The sequence below is a fragment of the Pholcus phalangioides genome, unplaced genomic scaffold (genome assembly GCF_987345545.1).
Source record: "Pholcus phalangioides strain wild (caught in Gottingen) unplaced genomic scaffold, Ppha-v1.0 ptg000011l_1, whole genome shotgun sequence".
NCBI lineage: Eukaryota > Metazoa > Arthropoda > Arachnida > Araneae > Pholcidae > Pholcus > Pholcus phalangioides.
The window spans coordinates 24,075,248-24,100,472 of NW_028301604.1; the positions used below are offsets into that span (position 1 = coordinate 24,075,248).

At 34.5% G+C, this 25,225-nt stretch overlaps 1 protein-coding gene across 4 annotated transcripts; it reads left to right on the forward strand.

Moving 5' to 3' along the window:
* Nucleotides 1–1,995: 1,995 nt before the first annotated feature.
* Nucleotides 1,996–23,844, forward strand: LOC149080252 (uncharacterized). 4 transcript variants are annotated; one of them, XM_089239345.1, is made up of 8 exons: nucleotides 1,997–2,413; nucleotides 4,646–5,794; nucleotides 8,316–8,395; nucleotides 9,788–9,888; nucleotides 12,953–13,221; nucleotides 15,319–15,473; nucleotides 20,423–20,606; nucleotides 23,703–23,844. In XM_089239345.1, the coding sequence occupies exons 1-7, from the start codon at nucleotides 2,341–2,343 to the stop codon at nucleotides 20,582–20,584; spliced, it is 1,989 nt and encodes a 662-aa protein (XP_089095471.1). In that variant the 5' UTR covers nucleotides 1,997–2,340; the 3' UTR covers nucleotides 20,585–20,606; nucleotides 23,703–23,844. The 4 variants fall into 4 exon arrangements, with proteins under 4 accessions (XP_089095473.1, XP_089095471.1, XP_089095472.1 ...); XM_089239346.1 differs by having other exon boundaries at nucleotides 20,423–20,525; XM_089239347.1 differs by lacking the exon at nucleotides 20,423–20,606 and having other exon boundaries at nucleotides 1,996–2,413.
* The last annotated feature ends 1,381 nt before the right edge of the window (nucleotides 23,845–25,225 follow it).

A 25,225-nucleotide genomic window follows, 5' to 3' on the forward strand; every position in this document is an offset into this window, starting at 1 on the left:
GTAGACATTTGATGACGACTTTTTGAGTACTAAAGATATCTGCCTCGCAGGTGTGCGTGTGTGAAGATGCTACTTCCACTCAACTCGCAGCTGAAGATGCCTGCCTTCACTCAGGCGCGGATACAAAGGGGCGCGATAGGAACCACCACCCTTCCAAGAGCCGAATAATATGGGAAAATTCATCTGTCCCGTAAAATACCGGACGATCAAACGAACTTACATTACACAATTCGCCCCTCCCGACTCATCGTCCTGGATCCGCATCTCGGAAACATACAGGGCCTGGTGCCGTAATACTAGTAATAAGGATATACTCTGTCACAAGGGAGGAAGTGTGCATTTGCCCCAAACCAGTAATATTTCTGGAACTGTCAAGTAAAGACAAAGTAAAAATTCGGCTTCTTACTTGTCCGGTTTTGGATCACCAGAAACGAATTTGAAAAAAATAATTACCATCCTACATTGCTTGATACATAGTGATTAGTTCAGCTGAATATAAAGGCGTTCTTTAGTTTCGACATATTTTTAAATAAAAATGAATTTCTTATTTGGAAGTTTTACTTTGGGGAATCTCTCGCGGACCCCCCCCCCCCCAAGTTCACTGACGGGGGGGGGGGGGAAAGGTCGCGACTACGTCTGCGTACCACTGGTTTAGAGCATAGTTTCCCAAACTTTTTTTGTTCCATCGCCTCCTTCTACAACAAATTTTTCTTCCCATCTCCCCCCAACTCGTAGGATCCTATATTAAATCCACAGAGTAATAATACTAATTTATATCTTAAGTCTATGATTAAACCTAAAGCTTCTACCGCCCCCTTGTACCATTCCATCGCCCACTTTGGGAAGCACTGATTTATAGTGTGGCTCCCAATCGGAGGTGCGGGAGAGCATTTTTGGGGTGCAGATATATAAAACAAAAATACAACGTGTTGACTGATTATTCAAGAAAATTAAAATGATGATAAAAATTGAATTTTTCATTTCCTAAAAAAATATGAATCATACCCATATTTTGAAGCCTCATTTTCTGACTTCTGCTCGCAGAAATGTGCCATACGAATTTTGTGTTGTAGAAGTTTCTTTTTCAATTAGAGATCATACTTGTTTCCATTTCGGTTGAAAAAACAACATTATTTACCTAAATTATTTCGTGGTTTGTTTACATTGCTATACCTCGTGCTATTAACATGTGCTTAGATTTGGTACTGTCGTGAACACACAACTCAGGGAAAACGTTTAAGAATTCAGTCAAGTGTCAAAGAAACATTAATTTATAGTTGTTGCGGCTGGAATCAATAAATGAAGAACTATTCAATGAATCTTATTTTCGCAAATATCAAAATTTTTTAAAAATACATTTTTTTTAAACTAGTTTAAAAAAATGAAGCCAAAAAGTATAAATATTTATAAGTTTAAATATTAGTAATAATTATAAGTTATATTATCTAAATATTAGTCACGCCGAAAAGACATTAAACAATAAGTAAATTAATTAATAGAAATTAATTATTGGATAATTAATGTAATCAATTACAGGAAAAAAAAAATCTGAATTTTTTTAGCAGATAAATAACGTATTATCCAGGGAGGGTGCGGGAAGGTAAGTCGCATTGCTCTGGGGGTGCGGGAAAGGAAAAGGTTGGGAACCACTGATTTAGAGCAGCGGTTCTCAACCTTTTCTGACTCGTGGAGCCCTTTTCAGTGTATAATTTCTATGGCAAGCCCTGTTTTTAACTCGAGGAGCCCTTTTTAGTATATTATTTTTATGGCGGTACCCTTTAGACCACTTTTTTTTTGTTTTTTTAATCAAATTTATTGATTTATTTTATTATCGTCGAGTGGCCGCGGAGCCTCAGGGAAGTGCGCACGGAACACAGGTTGAGAACCGCTGGTTTAGAGCATCAACGTCTCGGCGAGACATGCGAAAAGAAAAAAAAATCCTGCCATTCGGCAAGTCCTGGTGTGCAGAAAATGATAGTGGTGTGACAAAAATGATCAAATAGTTATTAAATAAATCAATAAATTGAAAGGAAGCTACCAAATATCGGGTTAAAAGACCATCGGGAGAGGAAGGCGTTTGTTTCTCTTCCGCAACTCAGTTCACGGCATTGTAACCTGTGAGGTCACGTGATTATTGGCAACCTGTTGAACTTTCGTTTCCGAAGAGAGAGAGAAAAAATATCGTTGTTATATACAGCAAAAAAAACACAGGTGAACTTCTATCATGAGTTCCGCGAAGTTGTACAACCGATATTCGCTGGCTTTCTTCTCGGCGCATCATTTTATTTGCATTTGTTTGACAGTTCGCAACTTTATCATTATGATGCAGTTTTGCGTACAATGCAGGGCACCGTGACAGCCACTTTCACTTTATCATTATTCATCATCTACTGTTTGGCGGTTCCTCCAGCAAGTAAGTTGTTTTGTCCTTATAGTCATATAACTTGCTTCTCTGTGATAATTCCAAACAGAAATCAGTGTCTCATCTCTGTTTAAATGGCTTTTAAACTGTTACTTTATACTGTACAATGTAAAAAATAGTTTAACAGTTATTCATACATGATACGACACCTTTCGTGGGAACTGCGGGGCCCCTTTAAAGGCTTCGGAACCGGGGTTACTGTGGGTTCTTGAGCTCCAGTTTTTTTGTAGCACGGGGTGAAGCACCCGAAAAATTAGTTCAAAAATCAAAATCTCCCATATAAAGGTCAAGCCGAGCACCCACAAGTCCCATGGGCCCATTATATTGACTCTAGGAAATATACGGTATAAAATTTTATATTTGATCTCCGAGGCTATAGCTCTGTTGTGGGGTAAGGAGGAAAGGGTGTGCGTAAAAACCAAGTTGATTTTTTTCCTTGATCTATTACTATAAAAAAAAAAATCTGACAAGGACTGTAGAGGCATACACAGGATCGACCTTTGAAAGGGCCACGTAGGGTTTAGGTGGAGGGGACGTCGTTTGAAATCATCTCTTCCTGAGAATTGGAGCCTAATCTTCAAATAAACAAAAATTGCTTAAGATAGCATATAAAGATATTTTCTTGCAATATTTATATTTTTTCAAAATATTTTTAATTGTTGATCCCCTTAGGAGGGGATTGTGGCCCTTATCTCTCCTTGGGCATATCTTTGACAACCTCCTACTATATAAAAACTTACTGTAAGGCAGGGCCTGACAAATTGCAAGAAAATCTAGGCTCCAGAACAATTTTTCAGGTGCCAAAATTTTTGACCTGAAAAAAGTCCAAAATAATGTTTCCTTTGACTTTTCCAAGGCATAGTGAACGTCTTTCATGTTGACAGATATGCATATATGCTATAAATTCCGTACATTTTGTACTGTTTGCAGCCTGCAATTTAGTAACTACACAAAGAATATTTTAGGAGCCAATATAGATTTTTTAGTTACCATGGCGACCTGATGTCTGGGACTTGTCCAGCCCTGCTGTAAGGTGGCTTTTTTAAAATCTGCCTTTTTTTTTGTTTCATTTTTAGCAATTCTGTAAGGGGGGGGGGATACCTAGGAGTCCTGTTCTCACTTCCCAAAGTGAGAGAAAATGACATAGACCCTATGTATGGCAGAGGTACCAACATGAAGACAACATTGGGGGGGGGGGGCTGAAAGTTGCTGGTCGTCCCGAAAATTTGGGACTCAAGCACGTACGCAAGAAAGGAAAGGGCCATTGCATTGTTTTTTTCCCCCAGAAATTATTGGGGGGCTCAGCCTCCCTACAAAATTTATTGGGGAGGGGCTCAAATGGCCTCAGCCCCTAGGTCCCTGTGCCTATGATATATGGCACATCATGGTCAAAGCTATTGTTTTATGCCTTTGGTCCCCACCCATAATACCAGTTCCCCTCAAGAGAAATTTGAAACCCTGTAAGTGGTGCAGCCCTGATTTTTACTTATATATTTGTTAGGTGGTAATTTATAGTATTATGTTAGTTATTTTATAGATGACATTAAAAAATATTTGCATCAATTGCTAATATAGTATTTTAAAGGATTATAGCACCATTTGCTGATTAGCATTTCAGCATTTGTCAGAGTTTCTATATGAGTGACCTTCAGATTATGGGTACTGGCAACTGGAATGGTTGAAGACCCTAGTAGCTGGTACCAACGTAATGTACTTAATTCTCATATGGTCTGTTTACTATACTTTCATGACAGCTTTTCAAGTTAGCCAGATCATGTTTTATAACTAAAGTGTGGTTTTGTCCACCTGTTAAGATTTTAAAATGAAGACTCCCTTATCATCGCTCAAACGTGCGTTCAAGCCGGAGCATCACAATTAATCGTGCTCTTGTACTCCCCAAACTGTAAGTTATTCCTACTAAATTTTTCTAACATGAAGTCAATTCTACTCTTCCTTTAGGTGTCTTTAACCTTAGCTATAACATTCAGACTTAGTTTCCATTGGTAGACAGAAGATAGGTATATGGCCATGTATATCACTTTTTTAACTGGAAATTGATATTATTTGAGAAATTTCATAGCTAATTTTTTTATTGAGAAGCTAAATGACGTGTCTTTTTACATCAATTTAAATTTTTTAAAAGCACTCTATTAGGAGCAATAATATTGTGAATGTACCACATTTGTTGGCTATATAACTTAATCTTCTACTTATATATTCCAGATTTTCCTTCAATAACTCCAGTTCCGTGTCAGAATCAGGTTACCAAAGAGAGTGGTGTTTGTATGTTTTATTGGTCTTGTACTCATGTGGCCCACGGTGTTCACATTGCCTCTTGCATGGACAGATTTCTCATTGGGAGCTGTTGCAAACTGCCACAAGACACTCAAGCATACACCAGATGGTTCTTTGGAAAAGTCACCAGTCAGCTGTCATCATCAGAGAAAAAATATATGCAAAAAGAAGACAGTGAAGTCACGTCTAGCACAGTTCCTGAAATCGCATCAGTTCTTTTTTATGAGGGGCAAAACAAGAAGGATATTGGAAACAAAGAAGTTATGACACCTAACAACCTGACCATTGCCACATCAAAAGAATACTATTTAAGATCTGGTTCTCAAATTCATACAAACATTAAGTCTAACAAAACATCATTTCAGAACTATGACAGTTTGATGCCCCTCTTTCCAACTGTGCTTGATCAACCTAATGTGAAGCCAGTGGATCACTCTCATAACTTGCATAAACCAGTTGCCATTGAACTCGCATATAACATTCGTGCACCAGTAGACCTCGAATCATCTCATGATATTCGTGTGCCAGTAAACCTTGAACCATCTCATGATATTCGTGCCCCAGTAAACCTTGAACCATCTCATGATATTCGTGAGCCAGTAGACCTCAAACCCTATCACGATATACGCAAACCAGTCACGGTAGAAGAATCTCATGATTTAAGAAACCCTCTATCTCAAGTTAATTATTATGAAATGGAAAATCATGACGATAAGCTGAACAAAAGTATGGATAATGATATCTCGGAAATGGTTATTGACTATGAAACAGAATCTTCAATCATGATAGAAAATATCAGTCTTGCAGAGAAAACGAGTATTAATGGAAATTCACAAATGATTGAAATTGCAAACCATTTTCATAAAAATTCCACTCGTGCACCTGATGAAAATCAAACAAAAATATTTGAGAATTCAGTTATTCACTTATCTACTGATTCTACATACACTGACAATGATTTTAAATTTCACTTTTCATCAACAGTACCACCTATAACACTTCACCTTTCAACATTTTCATATTCTTCTGATTATTTAAGTGATACATCAACTAGTTCAATGGAGATGAGAGAAGCTGGTGAGAGACTCTTTTTCCAAGATATCTATATCATTGAGATAAATAATTTAAATGCATCCCACATCTTAACAGTACAATACCTATTTTTTCAAACATTTAATATTTTTAAATTACATACATACAGTGGAACCCTCTCAAGAACCCATGGATCACAAATTTTGTCTTTTAAATTTGTCCATGAATAGGTTACAATCAGGGCCATAATCAGATGCTTAGTCAGTTGGGGGCAAGCAAGTATTTTGGCACCCCCTTGTAATATGGAAGGAGAAATTAGTGTCAAATTTGAACTCCTCCCCTCTGCTTCAACGTTGCCCTAATTGTGGCCCTTGTAACAATTATATAATGGAGACTTATTTCACACTATTAAAAAAAATTTTCATTAATGGGATGATACACTGCAGGCTATATGGGTGATTCTCACGAAATTGGTCTAAGTTGTGTCCCCAGCAGTTTACATTGAATATATTTGACAACTTTTTTTTTGTCACTTTCTATTTGTATTCTAGTTTCTAAAAAAATCATCATTAATCATCAAATTCTCATTTGTTCAAGGAAAAAGGTTTGAAGGAAATGTCCTCATGGCTGTCCTCGGCCCATTTTTTAAAATGATAAATTTCTATCCTAAAACAAAAAAGAAAAATATTTTTTTCAATAATATTTCATCTTTTTTACAATTTTGAATATTTTTGTCAATAGTTTAATATTTAAATATTATAGGAAATTTAATATTATGCAAAACAAGAAAAAGGCGAAAAATTTGCAGACGCATATTTTTATCGTATATTTTTCGTGACTACGATGCACGGTCGTCAAGTGTAATTATGGGCAGTCGATAGAAAGAATGCTCCGGGACAACATCATCCAAGGACTGTGTGACAAAACACTACAAGAAAGACAGGTCTGAGAAACGAGTAGATCAACAAAAACAAGGCAGGATGGTGCTGCCATTAATGTTATTAATTAGTAGATATATTACAATACCCAAATGAGAATTTTTCCCAGTGTTTTTTTTCCATTTACGATATTTGCAAAACATTGGTTCAAGTCTTAGAATATCAGTTGCCACTTATCTATTTATTTTATTTTTTTGAGAAGGTTAAGAATGTAGCTATCACTTGAACCTTCTTTTAAATCAATTAGAATCGTAAATTAATTCACGAATTAGATTTATTTGGAAAAAAAGAGGCGAGTGTTTTTATTAAATGCCCTTCTGGTTTTTTTTTCTTTTGTGAGAAGTATATAATTGAAAATTATTTTCATTTTACTATGTGTTTCAGTTCAGAGACATCTATTATTTCTGGAAAGCACATGTTTTCAATGTGCTTAGTTTTTTTTTAAAAATCGAAGTAATTAACTAGATCATTGTTGCAACACATGTAAAAATATCTTTCTCCTGACATTAGGTAACCAGAAGAAAGGTTTGATCATAAGTTAAGGGGGAAGTGAACAAAATCAAAATTTCTTGGTTGCAACATGAGACTGCAGTAATGTTTCATCTAAAGACTGTTTTGAGAATGCAACTTGTGCTCTAGTAAAATAGACAAATTAGAAATCTGTTGTCCCCATAAAATTGACAAAAGAAAAAAAGAAGCAAGAAGCACAAATAAAAAAAAGAAATAAAAATGCAATCGATAAAAAAAATTAAGAGTATCAGTACTTGTCCAAGTTGAAAATACAATACCAAAATATATGGAACATGTTGGGAGTGTCAAGCATAAATACCGATTTAAGTGCTGAAAAAGTGCTTTCAGATTTGCCTATCTCTTAACATGGTTAAATTTGAATTAATTTTTTTCAAACTTCATTGGTGACTATATTTTATTTATTGGCAGGTAAGGAAGCTGCTGTGGTGGTCGAGTGGTCACAGTGAGGGACTCTCATTGTGGGGACCCGGGTTCGATCCCCACCATCGCCACAGTGGTAATCGGCTGAAGTTGGTTTTCTGTAGTTCCCAACTTTGAGGCCCAAATGTGAGTCGATCTCCCCGTTAAAATGTCTCGCCACAGAGAGCAACAGGCCTACAAACAGTACAAATATTCAGTCATTACACTTCTGAAATATAGATGTCAGCACTGAAAAATTATGCAAAACACTAGATACACACTCAGACTTAGGTACATACTTACACTTTCGGCACAACTCACTAGGTAGTAAATTTTTCATGGCGATAGACCTGAGTTGTGCTCGGTTTAAAAAAAAAAAAAAGGTAAGGAAGTGTCCCTAAGAATGTTTTTTGGATTTTTTGGTTGCCTTTCTTTTGATAACTTTTTTGTCATTTTTTATTATTTCGTGAGAATGATCCATATAATATTTTTACCAAGTATCATAAAAACATGTTATAAGACATGAACAAAAGGTAATTAGAAATGGATTACCTTTTGGGTTTGATAATACGATTAAATAATACGATTAAACCCAAACGTCGAGTATTTAAAAGGTAATTGCAATCTAATTGGTCAGACATATTAGAAATGGCCTATGTGCTTATTGATGGCTGATGGAAATTCTTTTCTTGTTACAGAATGTGGCATTTCTCCAAGATATCCTTCTGGTAGAATAATTGGTGGGCATAAAACTAGATACCTCAAATGGCCTTGGATGGTATGTTATGGTACATTTTCTGCCGTTCTCTCACTTTGTTTTAAGTTTATGTCCAACACATTTTCTCTCAGGGTTTTGGAATGAATGAACATACACCAGAACTCTACAGGTTTTTTGGCAGTGAATTAGGACAATGTGTTGCTGTATTACCAGCAATATATCTCAGCAACTGCTATCTTTGTTAACATTTAAGAAATAAAGAGGGTAAGAGATGAGTGAAGTAGGCAGTTCCTTAGTTTTCAACTACATTCACCACTCTTCTAATATATATAGATATGTATGTCCATGCATTTTTTGTACTCTATCTTCTCCCTTCTCACATGATCTTCACTCGGGAAAAATGATTAGAATGTAACTAATGCTAAAGGAGAGAGAAAGTGTGAAGGAGAAAAAAGAGAAGAAATACAGTGGATCCCGCTTATGTTTTTCAAAAAGCCGCCATGAAAAAATGCTGTAAGCGGAAAAACGCTTTAAATGGGAAAATCTTATGAGTGTAGCGAGAGTTGGGATCACAAAAATAAATCTTACTAAGCAAGAAAACGTTCTAAGTGGAAACATTATAAGCAAGATCGACTGTATAATGAAAAATTGCGAAGATGAGAAAGTAAGTAATGTTAATATAAATTCATTAATAGAAAAAAAGGCAAAAAGTCGCTGCAGCCTTGGGGAGGGAGGGGGGGAATAAACCCTTGATATTAGTATTCACTACAGTGTATATACAGGGTGTTTCAAAAAGAATCATCCGATTTAAAAAATCATAACTGTTCAGCTTTTAATCCGTTGTGATCAAATAATGTATAGGGCAAGTGTGAAGTCTTGAGTTTCACGCAGTTGCCAACAAGTAGTGCTAACACTCTTCCTTTGGCCGCCACTTCAGTGTTTGTCAATATGGTGACTGCACAACAGAAATCGTTTTGTGTTCTAAGCTTCCCAATGTGTGAGTCCGTAACAATTGTTCATCATGCTTTTCATTGACAATACCCTGGTGTTGAACTTCCTACCTCTCAAAGAGCATCAGGTGATGGTATAAACAATTCAGAGACACGGGCTGTCTATGTAAAGGGAAATCCCTTGGCCGTCCCTGCATGTCAGATGAAAATGTGGAGCGCATCCGCCAGTTTCACACATAGTCCACAGAAATCCATTCGCAGTGGATACAAACATGCTCGCAAAAGTTTAGGACGAATTTGACTACCATATATAGACATATGCCGCACATCCAAAGGTGGACATATTGAGCTCCTTTAATTTGGTTTGTAAAAACACTTCATGATTAGCCATGTAATATAAAATTAATCTTAAATGTATGTTCAATATTTTTCATAATATACGCATTTCAAATTGGGCGATTCTTTTTGAAACATCCTGTATATATTCTTATTTTTCTTCCAGATATCGCTTCAACATTTGGAAAAAAACCGGTACAGACACAAATGTGGTGCTATTTTATTGAACAGAATGTGGGCTGCCACTGTTGCTCATTGTGTGGATAAGTAAGTCTGTAAGACCATTATATTTCTGTAAAAACTTGTACCGTAGGCTCTCAATAATCAGCCGGTAATCCTGCGCTTTCTTGCAAGTTCCTTCAAAATTCTGTTTCCCTGTTTTTTAGTTGTAAAAACAAACACTTTTCACAAATATGCAAACCTGACAAAAACATGAAGACGAACAAAAGCAATTTAAAAATACAGTATATGTATTCAAGGGACTATGCATATACTGTATATTGTCTCAATTGAATTTCTATGATATATCCCTCTATAGATTTTATTTGCGAGGGATTTTGGTTTCTTTCAGATGTGAAGGAGTAGAACATCTCACCGCATGTTTGTTAAATGGAAGAAAAAAATATTGTTACCTGTGCCCATTGCCATCTATGTAAATCGATCCCTACTCCTATATGATTGTCAGTATTTTACATTTGTGATGGTGTCGGCATCTCTATCATTTGTTTGTTTCTCTTGCAAGTGCAATATGCCATCGCAGTGTGAACAAAAAGTAAAACAAACTCTCCTTAAAAATTACATATAATTAATTTATATGTAAATATTTATAAATTAATTTATATGTATAAATTTATTAGTAAATTACATATGCAGACAGTACCATCTGTGGAGGAATTTCAGAACCAAACACTGCTGAATGATATCTCAATGACTTTTTTTTTTTCGCATATCCAATTAATAACTGTCAGGTACTGTTTCAATATCTCAGCGATATAAGTATTTAAATGAAGTGTGGTACTTAACAGTACTATCAGTAAATAATTGGTTAAAATTTTCATTCAAGAGATTTTTTAAAAATTTATGCATCTTAATATAGGGTGTCCCATAAATTTGGACCGATTTTAAAAAATAATAAGAAATCAAATTGACATAACAGGGTTTGTGCCCTTAGACTTGTCAAAGAGTCACATTTTTTCTGACACAAAGAAATTCTTTTTTAGAATTCTTGCTGATAGGTGGCGCTGCATGGTTTTGTTTCTTGATAATAAACAAGTTTAATCCTTTTAAAAAAACAAATATGAATCAACAACTAGCTTGCAAACACGTTCTTCTTAGATCAGCACCGTAGCGTGCCTTTTCTGGCAGACTTTTTTGTCTCCCCCCTGCTCCCCTGAAAGGGATGTTATGCAAAATAACTGTCCCATTTGGCTCGGGCCCTGGGGTAGTGCCCCAGTTACCCCAGCATAGTTACAGGCCTGTCCTAGATGATAGTGAACGTGAATTGAATTACAACCTTGTTACATTATTATGTCTCCTTGAAAGACTGCAATGTTGACACTGGTAGAAAAGACACATTTGATAAACATTCTTAAGTGAAAACAAATGTCTTCTGTATAATCTAGATGTTTTCAATATATGTTGTCAATGGGGAATCGCCCTTGTGCTGAAAAAAAATCTGACTCTGACAAGGCAAAATCCCTCACCCTAGTACATTTATTTTTTTTTTAGATTTCTTTTATAATCCTATAAATTTATATATTTTCAAGGATACCCTGTATAAATACAATGCAATTTTTACAATTTGCAGTTGTAGTGTGATTGTGTGCATTAGAATTACTTTTTGTTTTTTTAAAATTGAGTCTATTAAGTGGATGATTTATTGAGTGAAAATTTTAATGAAATACTCTTCCATAAAAGTACAGCTACTATATACTCTACGTAGAGCATCGATTATCCCAATATCAATCAACTGAAACATCGGTTAACTAAAAGGGTTCTAGTTGGTAAATTCACTACCTTGAGATGGCTATAAAGTGGTTAGAACAACATGAAGAATGTGATGCTGTTCAATTGCTGTCTTTAAAATATTTGCAATATTTAGTGGTAAAAAAGAAAAAAAAAAACTATTCTAAGCTCTGAAGCAAAAGAAAATTTTGGACTTATTTTCCTAAACTGTAGGCCTACTTTAATGGCCATTTTAAACTTCAGTCAGTTCTGTTTTATTTGTAAGACGTGTGACTCAAAATGTATACAGTTTTGTGTTTAATATCACTGTTTCTTTGTTTCATATTGCTCCTATGACACTAGCTATAATTTTTTTCCATGAATGATCAGTTATCTGAACACCCTCAGTCCCCAATTGTTTTGGATAATCGATGCTCTACTATATACTAAACATTCTGTTTTCATCATTAATTTGGCAGTCTTATTGTATATTTTGTAAAAAAAATAATACTTATACACATGATAAAAGTTAACTTTAATTTCAATTAATGATTTTGAATTATGTTTTAATGTCTGCTATAAAGTTAACAAAATGTTCTGGCATAGCTGTATAACAAAAAACATTCTTTGGTGTAAAAAATATTTTTTGCAAGATATTTGTTATAAATAGATGTTCTGAAGTAATTATTTTTGATGAAGCATCTGTGGTAGCCATGACGCCTACAAGGGTGGGCAAGGTTTACAACACATTATTTGGATGTTTTTCTAATTCGAAGTATGCCTCTAGGATTAATGGTTAGTCAGTAAAATGTCATGCGCTCTGTTGCTACCTATGCACCCCGTATATTTGGAAAGTAATGCTACTCAAATGCATTTATTTTATGTGTGATTTTTGAGGTTTTACATGTCTTCAATAAGACCTTGTATGAGCAGCACAATTCGAAAACAATTTTTTTAAAATGCTTTTTCTGGCTTTCAATACATGTCATTAAATATTAAAAAAATTATGTACTAAAAAAAAATTGAGCATTTAAGGATCAGTGATGTATGTAGTAAAAAGAATTGGATTTATTATTTTATGGATTTGCATTCATGAAAAGTATCTAAAAATTAAATCTTGACATTTAATTGAAGTGAATACAAAATGGCTTTCTTTTCGAAGTCTCATTATTATTATTTTTAATTAAACCATAAGTTATATTTGTATTGAAGGATTTGGAACTTGTGAAATTATTAGAACATAGTCTTCTTCATAGTCGTATCTTAATAATTTTTAGTATAGCATAATAAATCTTCAAAAGAATATTTAAATTGAATATATTGAAAAGTGGTATCAGTTTACACCACATCGGCTCTCTTGTATTGATTGTTGTTCATTTTTTTTCAGGAAGCTACCAAATGAGGTTATTCTTACTGTTGGTGACTATAATTTGCATAGTACTGAGGAATTTCATTCTCATAAAGAAATGAGAGTGTATTTAATAGTGATGCACCCTGATTTTAATCCACATACTTTCGAAAATGATCTAGCACTTCTTCGTTTTTATCAGCCTGTTCCAAACCAAGTCAACATAGCTCCTATTTGCCTTCCAGGCCCAGGGATAGATCTAAATGGCAGAACAACTGTTGTTACAGGCTGGGGAAAATTAGCAGAAGGCAAGTTTTTTTAAGTTTATTTTTCTTCAGCTAAAACAAATTCAGTAACTGAAACTTACTTATAACTCATTTACTGGTGATAGTAGACTCTCGATAATCTGGCCGTGCACCACTACAGCCCGTTCAGTAATCCAGTGTTTTTAGGTGGGTTTTCTTCGAGTGTAAGAGACTAAAACATGTTACTGCATGTCTTTTGTGTAGAAGTTTGTATTATATAACCCTTTCTAAGGCTTCTGATACTTCATCTTAAATACTCCTTTGGGAAGTGCCTATCATCCTATAATAGTTTGGGCTTGTTATTATAAGTCCAATATATTCAATTAAATAAAAATTGTTTCATTTATTGGTGATATGTTTCTTTTACACTTTGGTGTGCCAAGTGGATAACACATGGGTATGGCATAGCTGCCAAGTGTCCCAAATTTTAGCTTCATCTCTCGACCTCCCAGAAAGTTCTTAAATCTTCCGAATTTTTAAGAAAATCACAAAAAATTCATAATTGCCTGTAAAAATTCCCTACTTCATTTAAAAAGAATCCCCGCTTCTGAAAACATTTTGTCTGCCAACCTCTGGGTAGATGACAGCTAATTTATTTTTAAAACTATAACACAAGAGCAAACGTCACTGCATGTTCACGTAATATAAAATTTTGTTAAGCCTCAAATAACTTCAGAGCATAAATTTCTTAGACTAAAAAATGCTCTTGAGATTGTCCTTTTTTTTGACGAAAAACATTCTCTCTGAAAAACACAGTATCACATGGTTGTAGTGTGCTCATTCTGCTTGGTGTTGACTGAAAGGGTCTTGTGTGCACTAAGTGCTCAGCATTTATTATATTGTAATATAATTTTATGTGCAATCAGTATGTTTGTTATTCGTTTCCAATTTACATATAATAACTTATTGAAAATACAATTGAGAAAAATTAATGAATGCAACGATTAATACAAGTTAATGCTAGATTTTTCATTTCTTGTATTAACTGAGTTTGACTATACAGGGTGATTCAAATTGATTGTCACTGGACTATCTCTAAAACCGTTGACAATAGAAGTATATTTCCAATTACAAAATGTTTTCTAATGACATGGTTTTTTAAAATGTCAGTTTTTTCAAGAAGTCATACACAAAAAATAAAATAAACTTTTTATACAATCTTTTTGTGCTAAAACTTTTAATAAGTGGAATGTAGAACCTGCTCTGAAGAGTCATTTACAAAAAAATTCCATATTTTAAATTCAAATTTATCAAGATATTAAAGATGAAAAATTATGTTTTTTGGCGACTTATCACTGTTGCCAAGTTTTTTTTTTGGTCGAAAATCTCCAATTTTAAGGACTGCGCACAAATAAAGTAATCACAAGTATTATTTTATTGCATATTTTAAAAGGTAAATGCTTTTCACAACTCACTGTGTCTGATACTTCTCATCCCTCTTGGTTGAAATTATTTTCAATTATAAAAAGTTAGTAATTATTCAAAGTCCAAGAATTGAAATGAAAGTAATAAAATGAGCCTATAATGTGTTACAAAAAGTCTCTTCAGAAGATACATAAAATGAAAGTGCAATAAAAACTCCAAACAGGTGGTCACATGAGAAACGTAAACGGTGGTTTCATTGTGAAACTAAAGCTTGAAACTATTTTAATATTTTAGTCATAATGACAAATTTTTACAGAGTTTTAACACTTTGAATTTGGTTTGTTTTCATAATTTGTGAACCATACAATCATTGGTGATAAATGCTGAAAACTCAAAATATCTGTAAATTTTACATTTTCAAATGTGGAATTTTCTAAAATGACTTTTTGGAGCAGGCTATATATTTCAATAACTGGAAGTTTTAGTACACAGAGACTATATAAAGTTATTTTCTATATTTTTTATGCATATGATCCATCAGAAAAATTATGAAATTTTGAAAACCGCACGTCATTTTTAAACTTTATATAACTGGGAGTATACTTCTAATGCCAATAGTTAGAGATAGTCCTATGGACAAACAGCTTGCATCACCCTGTATAAAAGTTTGAATCTCAGTCATAGAAAGTCTTTTCCCCCAAACCTTTGTTTTTAAAAATATTGAATATTTTACAGATGGAGAATTACCAGGATATTTGCAAGAAGCTCATATCCCGATCGTATCTAATGAAGAATGTCAAGCAATGTATATAGATGCTGGTTATCTTGAAAATATTCCTGAATCATTTATATGTGCTGGTCGTGTAGAAGGAGGAGTTGATTCTTGTGAGGTTTGAGCGATTTTCTTTTACTTTAAATATGCATGAAAATACATTTTTGAGAACACAAATTTATGAAACTTGTGTTCTTTTCTAACAAAAGCTTTAACCATAATCAGCATTGTGTAACGATAAGTTAACCACTTCACATACAAGGTTTTGGCAAGAATTTTTTTTAATTTCTACTTGATGAATCAGTGATAAATCTGTTAAACTTGTTCTAACCTAACCACACATTTTACAAAAAGTATATAAAAAGGAAAAAATGTAATAGATAAGAGAATTATTTTTAGTCCATTTTTCTCTTTTGTTGTATGTGTTCTCTTTTGTTCTTACATGTATAGAAAGATAAATTATATGTGTTGAAAAAATGAGGAAGGAAAGAAAAAAAAGCAAGGGTGACTATAAAGCTTTGCGATGATGAAGAGAGGGGAAAGAAAACAACTTTGAATTTATTCCCCTGGTGTTTGAACGTAATATTACGCCTGTGATCATAAAGAGGTTAAAGCAATTCATGTAGATTTAAGATTAGTCAATGGTTTTCTAAAACGTTTATTATTATCACTATATATAGTATATGACATCGTTAATGGTAAAAGCAGCTTATGTGTAGATTTTATTTTTCCCCTAAATTAAAAATTGAATCAATTGAATTACTATACACAGTCAAACCTCACTACAACAATACTCTATAATCATAAATCCCTCTAAAATGATATTTTTCAAGTCTTTTGGAAAAATGTAGTCTAATGTTTAAACTACAGCCTCTTGATATAACCATAGTCCCTCTACAACAGTGTTTTTTCTTGGTCTGTACAGAATCATTAAATAAGGAATTCACTTGTACATTAAATAAAGGTAAAAGTTATAGTCTCACTTAAGCAGCCCTCTAACAACAGTTTCCCCCTAAAACAGCCTAAAAGAAATTAATTTTTTACTCAGTGTTGCAAATGATCTTACCTTAATACATGTTATATCATGAACAAACATTGTAATATACATCTCCTTATTAGTACGAAACATAATCTCCTAATTTTTAATTCTAATTCATTAGTTTAATCTTCATAAAAAATATAGTCAAACCCAGTTATAACGAACACAGATATTATGAATTTTCACATATAACACAAGGTTTTTCCATGTCTTGAGAATTTTGTATTGCTTATCTGTGCTATTTTGATTGCTTATAACAAACACCAATTACAGCAAAGAATGCCTGTAACAAATTTTCAACTAGTTTTCAAACAATAATTTTTGACAATTTCTTTGTATTCTTATCTAAATCTTATCTGAAAATTTATCTTTCTACAATGTTTAGTTGCAGATGAAAATGTTTTGCTTTTTTTTCTTGGAAGACATTCTATTTGTGCGTTTTTTATTGTGAGAAATCTTTTTTTTTACTGTTCTCCATTGAGTCCTATTTTGCTTAAAGAAAGTCTTAGAAGAAAGAAGTGAAAGGTTATTTTATTCTTCAGACCATAACCTCTAAAATACCTTTGTTACATTTGCCACCAGTGGCATCAGAGCCGGGGCCAAAGCTGCATTAAGAGTTTAACTTTCAAACGGCTTTGGCCAGGGTGCTTTGGGTACTCCCCATAGTATTTTTTATCACGTCAGACCAGCCCCAGAATTTATTCAGAAATCAAAGTTTCCTATGTAAAATTCAGTTCAAGCACCCACAGGTCTAAAACACTTCCGATGCCTCTGCTTGCCTCTTTTCTTTAGCTAGATTTGGATGTTGGTTGTGGTAATGTTATCGTGAGTGAGTAAATTTTGAGAATGTCCAAGTGCAAAGCACTTTCCATTGTTTTCAAAATTGAAGCTATATAGTTGGTTTGAAACCAAAAATACACAGACAAAGAGTGAGGTATCAAAGAAATTCTAGATTACTCGAAGTTTAAGAGAAATTCCAATGAGGCAGAATTAAAGAGAAATTCCAATTGAGAGAAGAATCTGATGCTGATCTGAACATCTGTAAGAAGAGATTCAGAGAAGGAACTCTCACTGATTCGGAGGCAGCTCTTGCATTGTTCGAAAGCAGTCATGTTTATTAGGCAAATATGTTTTTAACACAAAACATTCAACGTCTAAAATCATATCAAGGAAAAATAAACTAGTACAGATAAACATATTTTTGTTCACGTATTATAAACAGGTTTGACTTTATAACTGTATTCCTTTGCATTAGTCAGCATGCAATAAAACTCCAGCTTTTTGAATGTCTGGTTTGAGTAAGGTTGATCCCTAGTATGCAGGGAGGTTTTACCCTTTCACTGATCCACATTATAAGTGGCACAGTGGAAATAACCAGACCCTCTATAAAATGTCACATCTTTTTCCAATGTTGTGCGGTGATAGTGCTCTCTCTGTTCCCATCCTCATTTCCAAGAATTATAATAAAAAAGACCAAGGAAGAGAAATAGACTATGTTTTTCTATTATTTATACTGTATGCATATTCCTATACTACCTGGAAGGTGAAGAAAAGTTGTATTTTGAACACTCTCTCTCCTTCTGTTGATCAACATGTTGGATGAGATAGAAAACATGTTTGACTAAAAAAATCATTACCCACCTCTCTGTGCTTATCATTGCTGAAATAAGAAGGTTTTAACTCTTTTATATACAGCCATTTTCCCCCCTCAAAATAGACTCCTCCAAGTTTGACTAATCTTTTTTCTATTTTTTCCTTCTCACCCTTCTACGAGACTTAGACTTGATTTTCAGCTTTCCACCCCAGACAAGAACTTTCATTTTCTTCCTCACCCTTCACAAATCCAAAACATACCTATATTCCCTATCTCTGCCGTCTTCGGACGTTTTGGCTTTTATAGAGTTGAGGCAAGGTATCTCATAATTTCTTAAATACAAAGCTTCAACTTAGGCAATATATATTGTTGCCACTGAGAGGGTTAATAAGAATTGGAGAATAACAATTTTTCTTTCAAAAGACCTACACAAGTGGGAACTCTGCGCTGCACTGCACAGCACCAAAGTTAACATCTTTGCACCATCCTGCTCCAATAGTGTATTTTTGTAATTTTCTGTGCCAAATAGCAAATTTTGCTTCAGTATGCCCGGAATTTTGGAAAGGACGCCAAAAAATTTTTGTTCCTGCTTGCCGCGAAACGATTCTTTCCGAGAAGAGCGTGTTTTATTCCACTGTACTTAAACTATCTGCCCCTTATCGGGCTTTCCATCGTGAAACCCTGGTAATATCCATGATCGTGCAACTGAAGATGGTTTGCAATGGTCTTTCAGCTTTAAAGCGCAAATGCGAGTCGGTTTCCGTTTTTAAAAAAAAAAGTCGCCACTGGAAGCAACAGAAATTACTGTTGTCGATCGTCAAATCCAAATGTTTCGTAAAAAAAAATTTCATTCCGAGAGTAAAAAGCGCATGTCCGCTGAATTACGAATGCTGATTTTGAAACTTTGCCGAATAATGAGTGTTAAATCGTCAATATCACCAAATAACGAGTGTGAGATCGCCAGTCTTGAAAAATAATGGGTGCTGAATTGCCAAACATCGTGTTGATTCTTCTGAAATTCTCTCCCATTTTGCAACAATTTCTTTCAGAGTATTAAAAGATTGAAAACTTCTAGAAATTTTTTTAGCCCATTTGAAGTGCTGCTGTTCCAGACAGCAAATAGTGCCCTCAATAAGCAAAAATCATCTTAAATAGACTGGTGGGAAACATTTTATGTACAAGATAAGCCAGATAATAGATTAAGATAATAAATGCTAATAAAAATAGCCAGGCTATATTCTACTGAACCTCCTATCTCTCCAATACACAATCAACTACTGATCTATGGATCCACTACATATAAAAGGGAAATTTTCCCAGAATCCCATGGGCTTACTCTGATTGAAGGATAATGAGTGATGTCACATAATTGCTAATTTACATATACTGATGTCACTTTCTAAAAATGTATAAGTACCAATTATATCTTCAAACAAACTCAAACAAATATTATCTCTAACTTGATAATTACACAAATTATGAACATAAATATAATATATACTTCACATTTGAGCAAAAATACATAAATATATAGTTCTTTCAATCTAACAAAACAAGGTGTCAAAAGCTTGAAACACCAAAAACAAAAAACAAGCTGATGAAAAGATGTTTGATAACAAAAGACAGTGCAGTTGTGTTATTTTGAAAAGGGGGTGAGGGTTAATAAAAATATTCTTGTTAATTTCGCTGCTCCAATTTATAAATATCTGCCCTGAATCCTATGTTTTGCTGCTCCAAAACTGCTACGAATCCTTAATTTGCTACTCCTTGAACTGCTCCGAAATGGACTTTGTCACTTCCCACCCCTGCCAAATAACCAAATCCGATTAAAAATAATAGTTTTCACTGTAGCACGCATGGTTTGTCCAGGAACTTGACAAAAATAATGAAAATTGAACATTTACTTATTGCTGTAATTATCAACCTAGACAAAATATGGATACTGTATCTCGCATGTTTGCCAGTTGAAGAAATATGCTGTCGCTTTTGTATTGCAACATCATGTGCAGTGTAGTTTTTAATTTTTCACTTAGCTTATTTCAATTTTACACACATGATGATGAAATACAAAAATACTTTGCAGTGTACCCACTTATATATCCATTATTAGAGTTCTGAGAGTTTACCATTTTTCCCTTAAAAAATTACAGGAAGAAGGGGGGCTGCTAAAAAAAAAAATAGATACTGGCCTCAGGCGAAAGAGTAAAATTTTGTTCCTAGTTGTGGCTCTTTTTAGGGATCATATGATTTGTCCATGGTGAAATTGTTACTGAAAAACAGTATATGAATGTTTTTCAATAGACTGAAGAATAGCTGATAATGATAAGATTTAACTGGCTATGCAACAAACCTATTTTAGGGTTTTTTTTCTGTAAATGTGGTAAATATATATGCTGATGGTTTGACTTCTTAATTTTTATTTTCCTACTGATAGGGTGATTCTGGTGGACCTATGATTATTAAAGGAAATCATGGGCAATGGCTTCTCATCGGCTTGATTTCTTGGGGTATGGAATGCGGATCACCTAGACTGCCAGGTGTGTACACTAGAGTACCAAAATTTGTGGAATGGATAAAAAAATTCATCACTATTTGAATTTGCAACATTAGTTGTTTAGGTGAGATGTCAGCTTAGATTTTAATTTTTTTTTTCTGACACAAAATCACAAAGAAAGTCTATAACCAATGAGAGCAAAATTACTTTATTTGTTAGTGTATTGGACAAACCTTTTGTACTCGTATTTTGTATGTAATACACTTAGAATGGTGATTCTCACAGTGGGGCCCATGCCGCACAAGGGGAGGGGACAATTTGAGTTTTTCTATGAAGGCTTGGAATCTTCTGAACTCCCTTCATTTTTATATCAGTTTAAATTTTTAAATGTTTTGGTGCAGTTTGACCTAATTGGTCCTTGCACCAATAAAACTAAAATCCAATCCTAATTTTTAAGCAATTTCTTGATGAGGTTTCTTTTATTTTTTTTTACAGAGGGACGGGTTTGACTATAGGTTCTTAATGCTTTGTGTTACATGACAAACTTGTGCCAGTAACACGAAGTCCATGCACCCCCTTGCCCATAAAATGAAGGCCATGAACTCCTTTACAAAATAATATTCTGTATATAGCAATGTAAAAACACGAGTTAATCAGCAATAAATTGTAGGTCCCAGTCTAATTAGCCCTTGTGTGCAGAAAATGACAGTGATGCGACAGAAATGATGAAAATGATCAAATTTTCTCATCCAAGCTCACAGAGCCCCTGAAATCCTTCCCAGGACCCTGATTTAGAGCTACTGCTTTTGATTAAGTAGACAGAAATGGAAGGGAGGGGCAAAGACCCATGCCTTTTAAAATTTAAGGAGGTGAAGCAAAAAAGAATGATACATTAAAAAAATTATTATGGAACTATGAAGTTTCATGGGGTAGGGGGTACCCACTGACAAAAGTATGGGGGAAAATCATGAGGTCAGAGATGCTTTGGTGGTTCATGGCCTAAAAAGGTTGGGAACCACTGACCTAGGTTTCTTCAAATGATTGAACAAGTGAATGACACTGCAGCCACACCGGAACAATGAAGTCGATGACCATCTCTGTTAAAACAACTTATCAATGTGGCAACATGCATATGTACTGTACGTGGTTGTGGAGGAATTGAGTACTGTTTATGATATTTTAGACTTTTTTTTACAAATAGTCATATTTTCTAAAAGATCTGTTGCATCAACAGCACCAGTCTATATTGTGCTGTTTACTTATTAAGCAAGGCTAAAACTGTTACCTGGTGTTCATTTCAAATTTTTCACACTAGATCTAAAACTTTAAATCCAGTTTCTGTCAACTTTTTATTGCTGTCCTTGAAATATATTCTATATGATCACTCATCTTAAAAATTTATTTTTCATATTGTTTGAGATTTTATGTTGAAATTTATCTTTATTTTTTGAAACTTTAATCTTCTAAATAATTGTTAAATGATCAATAAGCTATGGTGCGTTAATATTTAAATGTACAGTATATCATCATATTTAAAATCGATGATATTTAAGATATGTAATAAAATCAATGTACAGTGAAATCTTGATATAATGATACTCTGTGGACCAAGAAAAAATATTGTTGTGGAGGGATTGTTATATTGACACAACAGAATTTAATGTTATAGTATAGACGTTCCAAACAAGACTTGAAAAAATATAGTTGTAGAAGGATTTATTGTTACATCAAGTACCGTACCGTTGTAGTGAGATTTCACCCTTATTACATTTCTGAACACTTCTAATCTACCTTCTGACTGGAAAATTAATAAGATAATTCCCATCCATAAAACTGGTTCACTGTCCCACCCTCTCAATTTCAGACCTATCACAATCACCTCTTGCAGCTCTTTGAACACATAATTGCCAAGAATATCCATTCCCACCTCGATTCGATTAACTTTTTCTTTCCAACATGGATTTAGATCATCGTTATCTGTATCTACCCAATTAACACTTTTCATACATGACTTAACAAACTCCATTGACAAAAACCTTCAATCCGATATAGTTTTCCTAGATTTTTCCAAAGCATTTGACAGGGTGTCCCATAATAAACTTCTACTAAAACTTCCAAACCTTGGTCTAAATGTTCAACTGTTGAAATGGGTGGAGGCCTTCCAACTGTAGCCAGTTTGTCAAGGGCCAGAACTCCCCTTTCCTTCATGTCAAGTCTGGCACAACTCAGGGATCGGTCCTCTCGCCATTACTATTTCTAATTTACGTAAATGATCTACCCAACTCCCTAATCTGCCGTATCAGACTCTTCACTGATTGTGTCAGCTATAAAACAGTGTCCAATCTTTCTGACCAAGAATCTCTCTAACACAACCTTAACATTATTTCTGAATGGTGCTCAACCTAGGAATTACCCCTCAATTTCTCAAACTGTTTTTATGAAAGTTAACCTTCAAAAGAATTCTCCCACAACTTCCCTCATTCAGTAAACAACGCTTTGATCTCTGAGATTCCTATTATAAATACCTGGGCATTATAATCTCTTCCGATCCCCGCTGGAACCTTCACATTGATTATATCTTTAATAAATGTCTCCAAAAATTCTTTTTCCTTTGCCGTAACCTGAAATACTCCACTCATCATGTCCGTCACTTGTGCTACCAGACATATTTTCCTTGCCCTCTCCTATGCCTGTGAAGCTTGGGATCCCCATACCCAAACCAACATAGACAAATTAGAATCTCTCCAAAATAAGTCCACTCGTTTCATTTTTAACTGTTGGTCTTCATCTGTCTCCATAACGGAACTCAAGTGCCAACTCAATATCCAACTCCTCTCTCCGACTCATTTCTCATTTAACTTTTCTTTACAAAATCCTCCATGGGTTTTTTAATATTGACACTACCAATATTCTAATCAAACCTTCTCTGTTAGATTCAATCATTCCCAAAAATTACAGCCCCTCTTTGCCTCTTCAGATTGTCACAAATTTAGCTTCACAAGAACTATTATTGACTGGAACAACCTACCATCAAATATTGTAGATTGTACTACGATTTCTGAATTCTCTTGTACCATCAATCGTCACTTTCGTCATATAAATTCCGCATCCTCTTGTATAGGCCTCAGCCAATCAATCTTGAATAAATTAATAAATATTTAGATATAAGAAAACTACATTTGAAAAAAACTTGTATGTATAATATTTTTTTCTTTTTCAGGTATGAAAAAGTAAAGTCTAAAATATTTGTTAAAGTTTACAGACATTTCTGCATTATTCAATGATGTATATGATGGGCTTCATCTGAAACATTGTACATATTAATACTGTCACATCATTAGTAAAAACATTTTCACATTGAATTGTTTTCATCATTCAAAATGTATTTTATATGATATTGTAATTGAGTAACAGTGGTTCCCCACCTTTGTGCTGTATGCGGGTAAGATCTAAGACAATTTCATACACAGATTTTCTACACCCAATTTTCACACCTACCGTTGTTTTTTGAGCAGTTTTTGATTTATATACCCACAAAGATCCGCAACTAGGGAGATCGGGTCTGCTGTCCGAGGCGCTGAAGTAGAGGGGTGCCGAATTCACCCTTTCACCACTCCTTCTAGCCACTCCCTACACGGGGACGCCAAGAGTGTGCTTGCAGCAGCTAAGAAAGTGCCTAGCTGCGGCACTGTACATACCTTAAGCCTTACAACACACTTACAGTGAGGTGCCGGGCCACAACTACATGCTTGTTCAGTCGGGGCAGATATGCATTTTCGCACTGTCTGCTCCTTCCTAGTTGCGGTCCTGGTGCTGTGTGTACAGGGTAACCACCTGGGGGCCAGGGTAGCAAGTTCGGAGGGGCGGCAGATTTCAGTAATTCGTGGTCAAGAACTTTAAATTATAACGTGAAAAAGGAAGAGCAATTTGAAAGCCAGAAGGCAACAAAGCCGTAAATATGTGTCTCAAACGAGTTTATAAAGAAGCATTTATATGCTTTCGTAATCCAGTATGGGCAGCCTCCAAGAGACCGGAGAAATCACCTTGTTATTACAAAATTTTGTTATAAAGGAATTCCAGATTTCTCGCATTGTTCCTATGTAAACTTTTCGGGGGGGGGGAGGGGATTGGAAAAGTTGTTAAAACAAAAGATTTTCACTATAACGGTGTTCATTAAAACGGGATTCGTCTGTATTTTTTTTATTTCAGAAATCTCTCTCCCATATATTCATTCATATTCCCATACTCATTTTAAGATATCCTGAAAATTTTACTGTACTCGGATAATCTGTTTTTGAGAAAAACCACTCAAAGTATGAGAACTTTAATTATAATCCTGCATCAGTGGTACCACATCTCATCATGTGGGCCCCATGCGAACAAGAGGCCCTGGGCCAAGCCAATATGGGTTGAGATGGGCTTTGCTACCTTCTGAAACTGGTCCCTTTTTTCCCAACGTAGTGTAATTGGAAGCTTCTTTTAAGCATGGCTCTCTGCCCCCCCCCCCCCGCCCGGTGATTTTGACAAAGAATCCTTTGTAGCCCCTTCCCGAACTGCTGGAGTTAAAAAAAAAAACAACATTTTATAGACATTTTCAAGTAAAGAAAACACTTATATTTACTTTTTTTGAAACATTTTAATTTGCTGAAACATAAACAAGAATAAAGATGACTCACAACTTGAAAACATAAGGCTCTTGTTAAAAAAATAACACTATATACAGTAAAACCTCGTTAAGTCGTC

What these genes read in the sequence shown, in the direction of transcription:
- LOC149080252 (XM_089239345.1), top strand. Translation starts at nt 2,341, where the DNA reads ATGCAGGGCACCGTGACAGCCACTTTCACTTTATCATTATTCATCATC. An exon ending in TTTGGCGGTTCCTCCAGCAA is followed by an intron (nt 2,414 to 4,645) that starts GTAAGTTGTTTT and finishes TATATATTCCAG; the next exon opens with ATTTTCCTTCAATAACTCCA. An exon ending in AATGGAGATGAGAGAAGCTG is followed by an intron (nt 5,795 to 8,315) that starts GTGAGAGACTCT and finishes TTCTTGTTACAG; the next exon opens with AATGTGGCATTTCTCCAAGA.